Source organism: Zingiber officinale, chromosome 3A (genome assembly GCF_018446385.1).
Source record: "Zingiber officinale cultivar Zhangliang chromosome 3A, Zo_v1.1, whole genome shotgun sequence".
Classification (NCBI taxonomy): domain Eukaryota; kingdom Viridiplantae; phylum Streptophyta; class Magnoliopsida; order Zingiberales; family Zingiberaceae; genus Zingiber; species Zingiber officinale.
Window position 1 is genome coordinate 90989350 of NC_055990.1, and position 7333 is coordinate 90996682.

At 32.6% G+C, this 7333-nt stretch overlaps 1 protein-coding gene across 5 annotated transcripts; it reads left to right on the top strand.

The window, feature by feature from the left end:
• Nucleotides 1–313: 313 nt before the first annotated feature.
• LOC122052039 (COX assembly mitochondrial protein 2 homolog) lies at nucleotides 314–4214 on the top strand. Of its 5 annotated transcripts, XR_006131738.1 has the most exons (6): nucleotides 314–562; nucleotides 661–767; nucleotides 843–907; nucleotides 1082–1186; nucleotides 1999–3025; nucleotides 3137–4214. XR_006131738.1 is itself a non-coding variant. In XM_042613417.1 (5 exons), exons 3-5 carry the CDS (start codon nucleotides 863–865, stop codon nucleotides 2092–2094), a joined length of 246 nt encoding a protein of 81 aa, XP_042469351.1. In that variant the 5' UTR covers nucleotides 323–562; nucleotides 661–767; nucleotides 843–862; the 3' UTR covers nucleotides 2095–2402. The 5 variants fall into 5 exon arrangements, 4 of the variants coding, with proteins under 4 accessions (XP_042469351.1, XP_042469354.1, XP_042469352.1 ...); XM_042613417.1 differs by lacking the exon at nucleotides 3137–4214 and having other exon boundaries at nucleotides 323–562; nucleotides 1999–2402; XM_042613420.1 differs by lacking the exon at nucleotides 3137–4214 and having other exon boundaries at nucleotides 323–562; nucleotides 668–767; nucleotides 1999–2402.
• The last annotated feature ends 3119 nt before the right edge of the window (nucleotides 4215–7333 follow it).

Sequence of the window (7333 nt, forward strand, 5' to 3'; positions counted from 1 at the left end):
ATTCTCTTTCATCATATTTTTCTCTCACATTTATCTTTCTCACACATCTAATTTTTCTCTTATTTTCCTTTAAGGGTAAAAAAGGAAACTTTGATTTATTCCGATAGAAGATATACAGCTAACCAAACATTGCTTTTAAGAGTGATATCCATGTTCATACCCATTCCCATTCCATAATACAATGATTCCCATTCCGATTCCTATTCTTAGGAAAGAACCAAACACCCCATAAAATAAATAATTATGTGCGAAATGTTATTTTTAGAACTTTTGGGTTATTTCAATAATTTTGAAGATGACTTTTGAGGTTAACATTAAATTCACCCTGTGAACATCTCCCGTGACCGTCCCTTTGCATTGCGTGTCGGCTGACCACCGGCCTCTCTCTTCCTCTCTCGTCGATTCCGTCGCTCGCCGCCCTTCGAAACCTCCACTGAATTGCGAGTCGGCTGCCCACCGGCGTCCCTCTCATCCTCTCTCGTCGATTCTGTCGCTTGCTGCTCCTCGAAACCTCCACTGAAGGAGTTTCCTCGATATCTGCCACTGCTGGAAACTAGGTCAGGTACCGGTCTCTTTTCTTCTGATTTGTTCTATTTGCATTTTTCTCAAAGGTTTTTGGGCTGCTTGTTTTGGGTGCATGATAGAGTTGGATTGATCCAGGTTTCAGGGATTTGAGCCTAGGGCTTGATCAAGTATATGTTGAACTAGAGTAATTGATGCGTTGGTTGTGCACACGGACCAAACCTTAACCTCGACTCTGAAGATCTGTAGGGACTTGTGCTTTTCAATCATTTTTTTGTAATTTTATGGACCAGTCATATGCATCTTTGCTTTTTTTTCAGCTGAATCTGGTCGGAAGAATATGCATCCTCCTCTAACTTTGCATCGGCATCCTATGTGTGCTGAGGTATCTTCACTTTAGTCACGCAAACATTTTTTCCCTCTTATCTTGTTCAATCTTCTGTTATTTCGATGTCTACCCCTCTTGCATTTTTTTTCCCCATTTTTATATACTTTCTAGTTGCAACAAAATTTAGCTGTTGTGCTAAAATTGAAGTTTTATTCTTTTTATTGTTTTCAGATTATTGAGGATTTTCAGAAGTGCCATGTAGACCATCCAATTGGAAAATTTTTTGGGAAATGCACTGAGCTAAAAATAAAGCTTGATCGTTGTTTTCGACAAGAGGTGACCTTTTTAAAAATTAATTTCCTCTGGTCTTAAAATCCTTCCAAAAAGAGGCAAACTGAAACAACCAAGAAAGCAGAGGCACATGAGCATGGGTTCCATGATCGAAATTCTAACTAGAGACATTGAATTGGAAGATCCTGCAATTTAGTTAAATTATTTTAGAAAGATATTTGACCTTTATAATTTATCATATGCATTAAATTTCTAGATATAGTATTGCTAGTAACATACTAAGTATATGAAAATTTAAATACAATTCTCTAAACTATTCCATCTCTATATAGCAATAGCAACTTCGATTATTGGTAACAATAAGATCAATGATGATAATAATAATTTAAATAATTCTTTTACCAAGCAGTGCAAAGAACCTTATATAATTAAAAACTTTCTCAAATAATATGAAATGTGATGAATTATTTCTATACTAAATGTCAATCTTTAAAATAGCTAATTGAATGTAAATAAATGTAGCTGAGGCAAAGATTGTATGTAGGTAGAACAAGCAAGCATAGTATCCTTTTGGCTTTTAACATTATAAAATCCTAAGCTCAATTTAGATCCTTGTTGGAATGTGGAATGTATTGGTCTGTTAGGATTGTAAGATTCTAAGGCTCGGGTTGCAATCTTGATTACTATGCAAGCAAGCGCACAATCACAAATTTAAATTCAGCAACACATTGGGATGACAATTTACCCCTTCTCATTTTACCCCACATGTAATTTCTCTCTGTCTATTAAAAAATTGTATTAGGATCTGATGTTTCTTAACTTTCATGAGTTACTTTTTAATTTGTATTTTTTTATAGAAAGCAGTGAAGCGGAAGGTGAACTTCGAGCAAAGTAAAAAGTTCAAAGAAAGACTGCAGGCTTACAGAAAGGAGATGGCAGAGAAAGACACATAAGGGCCTTGCAAAGTACCCATACTTGAATCTCTCATTAATAGACCCTTGTCTAAATTGACCATTTAGATCAAAAGCCCTAAATTTTCCTTCTATTGGGGATTAATAAAATTTGTTATTACTGGCTTCTTAGGTTATACAAGAAGTACAATCTTTAATGTGCTCTTATTCATCTCTCTGAAACTTGTAATGATCTCTGTGGAGGTCATAATTATTAAGGAGAAGTCCTACACTATATGCATGATGCTAGAGTGAAATTAATTTGTCATTGTAAAATACTTATGATAATTTTATTTTTACTTATTCTTTTATTTTCTTTCCTTGCACTAGCTATTGGTGCTCCCAGCGGACCTAGTTTGTTTTGGTAGTAGTACACATTGTTGATAGTATTTAGTGCAATTTTGATGCATGCATTGACATCATTCTGATTGCGTATTACTGGATATTTCGCTGTTAATTGCCTTGTTTTTGCCATCGGATTCAATTTTCAAGATGGTTTGTGTTTGATAGTATTTGGTGCACTTTTGATACATGCATAAATATCATACTTATTGCACTATACTCAATATTTCCATCCTAATTTCTTTGTTTTAGTGATCAGATTTAGTTTCTGAAATGGTTGTGTTAGACTTGCGAGAGTTGTTGTTACCTAATAGACTTGATTATAACTCTTCTACATTGTACTTTTGATGATCTAACTTGAGTTGATCTTTCTGCTGATCACATAATGTTATACTTTCTATGAAGATTGTATTCCTTTTTTAGATGATCTAACTTGCGATGTTTGTTCCTTTTTATGTTAATACTTTCTATGAAGATTGTGGCGGAGATCCAATTCTCTGATCCTTTTTACTGATAGAATTGCATATGTAGTAATGGTGGATCAAGGTTATCTCTCTGATCTCCTAGACAATTCTACATCAACTACCATCTGGTGATCTTTTTCTCCACTGAGTTTTTTAGTTAACAATGTGCATATATTTGACCCCTGAAATGGCGCCCTTTTTTTTAAATGTGGTCTGATTATTTCTTATTCCAATTCTAGGTGCTATTTGAATATTGGCAGAGATAAGGATGAACCTTAGTCTCTATCTTTTAGTAAACTCAGATAAGTCAGTTTTTCCTCCTTTTTTTTTTCTGGTTTATTTACTATTAATTTGAATATAAGCATTTTGCCTAGTGGGTTGGCTCTCATTCGAGTGTATTATTGAGATTGTGACAGAATGGCTAGAGAGTTAACGATAAAAAATGTGCTCTCATTCTGTATGCCCTATGTGGATGAACTGATGATGTCGTCTGCAATAAATGGTAACCAGCTAAAGGGTCTTGACTTGTAGTTTAAATTATGAATAGAATAAATACATTTCTGTGGTCATTATTTGGCTAAACCTTTTTGAATTTCATTGTTTTTCATGGTTTATTAGATGATTTGTCATGTCCTGGTTGCTTCTTCAATGGATAACTGTTACCTTAGGGTGAAAAAGGTACCGTCGATACGAAGTTACGTCTTTTATCCTACTATTTGAGCTAATATATTTTTAACTCCATCCATGACGAGACTAATTGGAGAGTTGTGTTAGGTTATTTGTCACCGTTAAAATTATGATAAATATTTAATGAATGAATTCATTAAATTATTGTGTTAATTTTAGGTCCTTCTTTGGAAGGAACGTCTTGCAGGGTCCGACTGTAACGTTTCGGCAAAGATCGCTACATCTTCAGAATTCGGGTATAGTATTAAATATGTAAGAGTTCGCATTGCAGGGTCTGACTGTAATATATCAGCAAGCATCGCTACATCTCAATGAGAACTTGGGTGTAGTATTAAATAAGTAAGAGTTTTAACATCATAGGTTAGATAAGAACAAATATAATAGAAAAATTAATAATCTAATATTTGGAATATAGAACATAGGATCACTCAATGGTAAATCAATAGAAGTAATAGATACAATGATTAGGAGAAAAATTAGTATTTTGTGTGTATAAGAGGCAAAATGGATAGACGATAAAGCAAAATTAATAGAGAACTTGGTTTTAAGTTATGGTACATAAGAGAGAGTAAAACAAGAAATGAAGTGGGTATTGTTGTAGATAGTTCGTTAAAAGATGAAGTTATAGGAGTAGTTAGAAAAAAGGATAGAATTATAACCCTTAAGATAATAGTGACGAAAAAAATTATGAATATAATTAGTATATATGCACCACAAGTAGGATTAGATGAAACTACCAAATCAAGGTTTTGGGATGACTTAGATGAAATATTACAAAATATTTCGTCAAATGAAATGATTTTAATAGGAGGTGATCTAAATGTATATGTCGGAGTGAAAAATGAGGAATATGAGAGGGTACATGCGGGTTGTGGGTTTAAAATGAAGAAGGGAAAATTATATTAGATTTTACAAGAGCATATAACCTTATATTAGCTAATACGTTTTTTTAAAAAAAAAATACTTAATCACATTCAAAAGTGGGAATAATAGATCACAAATTGATTTTATTATGGTTAGGAAAAATGATAGAAAGATTTGTAAAGATTACAAGGTCATCCCCGGAGAAAGTTTAACTACTTAACATATGTTAGGGGTTTTGGATATACGTTTCAAGCATACTATCAATAGAAAGAAAATATAAAAGGTTTCTAGAATTAAGTGGTGGAAGTTAAAAGATGAGAAAAAAAATATATTCAACGAGAAGATAGAAGTACAAACATTAGATGAAATATACGGTGATTCTAATACAATATGGGATAAGATGATGTCAAAGTTGAAAATAGTAGCTAAGAGTGTACTCAGTGAGTCAAAGGGACATGTACCATTAAGTAAGGAATCTTGGTAGTGGAATGAAAAAGTACAAGATATTGAGGAAAAAATGAATAAATTATAAGGAAATATATATTTGTAAGAACGAGGAAAATCTAAAAAAATATACAATAACCAAGAAAGAAGCTAATAGAGTAGTGAATGAAGCAAAAAAATGAAACTTTTGAATGATTATATAAAAAATTGGATACAAAAGAAGGGAAAAAGAGACATTTATAAAATCGTTAAAGTGAGAGAAAGGAAGATAAGAGATCTTATCAAATAAAATGTATTAAAGATAAATATAATAGGGTAATAGTAAATGAGAGATAAATAAAAGAGCGGTGGAAGAAGTATTTTCATCAATTTTTTTAATAAAAATTTATGGGGTGTTTGGTTCTTTCCTAGGAATAGGAATCGGAATGGGAATCATTGTATTATGGAATGGGAATGAGTATGAACATGGATATCACTCTTAAAAGCAATGTTTGGTTAGCTGTATATCTTCTATCGGAATAAATCAAAGTTTCCTTTTTTACCCTTAAAGGAAAATAAGAGAAAAATTAGATGTGTGAGAAAGATAAATGTGAGAGAAAAATATGATGAAAGAGAATGATGAGAGAGAAAGTATTATGAGAGAGAAAGTGTGATAAGAAAGAATGAAGAGAGAGAAACTGTAATGAGAGAAAATGAAAAAAGACAGTGTGATTGGAGAGAGCATGATGAGAGAAAGTATGATGTGAGAGAAAGTATGATAGGAGAGGATGAAGAGAGAGAAAATATAGTGAGAAAAATGAGAGAGAGTGTGATGAGAGAGATTGAGGAGAGAGAAAGTATGGTGAGAGAAAAAGAGAACAGTGAATATGATGGGAGAGATTGAGGAGAGAGAAAGTATGATGAGAGAGAAAGTGTGTTGAGGAAAAAAGGAGGAAGTGTGATAAGAGAGATTGAGGAGAGATAAAGTACGATGAGAGAGAAAGAAGGAGGAAGTGTGATAAGAGAGATTGAGGAGAGATAAAGTATGATGAGAGAGAAAGTGTGATGAGAGAGAAAGTGTGATGAGAGAAAAAGGAGGAAGTGTGATAAGAGAGATTGAGGAGAGAGAAAGTATGATGAGAGAGAAAGTGTGATGAGAAAAAAGAGAAAAGAGAGTGTGATGGGAGAGATTGAGGAGAGAGAAAGTGTGATGAGAGAGAAAGTGTGATGAGGAACAAAAGAAGGAAGAGAGTGCGATGGAAGAGATTGAGGAGAGAGAAAGTGTAATGAGAAAAAAAGAGGAAAAAGAGTGTGATAGGAGAGATTAAGGAGAGAGAAAGTGTATGATAAAATGATGAGAGAGAAACTATGATGAGAGAGAAAATATAATGAGAGAGAATAAGGAGAGATAAGTGATATGAAAGAAAAAATAAATATATATATTTTGATATTTGATATTAATGGAAAAAATTTTAGTTTTAAGTCAAGGGTATTTTTGGAATAAGGGAATATTTTGATTGATGAAAATTGGGTAATGGCTCATTGAAGGGGAGGTACATGGGAATGAGTCATTACCCAATTTCAAGGATTCATTCCCTTATTTGTATTCCTATTCCTATAATCCAAACATTAACAATGGGAATCAATGATTCCCATTCTCATTCCCCACTCCTATTACCCTAAACCAAACGCCCCCTTATTCTTTTGTTTATAAAATAATAGCTTTATTTATTTATTCTATATAGCATAGTTAAAACATCATTATTTATTCATAATATATAAATTAGCAGAATGTTTTTATAAATTTAAATTTTCAAACACCATTTTATAATAAATTTAACGGCAATTTATCAAATCACGCACGTATGTTACTTTGATATTTATCAAAAGACGTACTTTTTCAAGTGCACTTCCCTTTTTATCTTTATGACAAATCAAACTTTTTTTTGTCATTTTTCTTTTCTCCCTCTTCTCTTTCCTATCTCCTCTTTCATCAACGACATTTAAGATTTAGTTAATTTTTTGATAACATTTTTAATACATTTAGAGAAGCTAAAATAAACTATGAATAGTAAATTTGAACTCCTTGTAATCTCATAAATTCACATGAATTGAAATAAGTACAATCAGAACTCTTTAGGTTCATCAATGAGTTTCGGTCAAAATCCACTGATGCACCTAGAGAGCTCCGATTTCACCCATTTCAGTTTCTGTAGACTCTTGGTATTGCAAGGAGTTCAAATATGCTATCCATTGTTTATTTTGACTTTTAGAATGTGTTAAAATATAAGAAGAAAGAATCAGCAAAAAAATTTTATATCAGGCCCAACGTGGGCCTGATATGATTCATATCAGGCCTAACGTGAAGCCTTTTTGTTGATTCTTTCTTCTTATATTTTAACACATTCTAAAAGTCAAAATAAATAATGGATAGCATATTTGAACTCCTTGCAACATCAGGA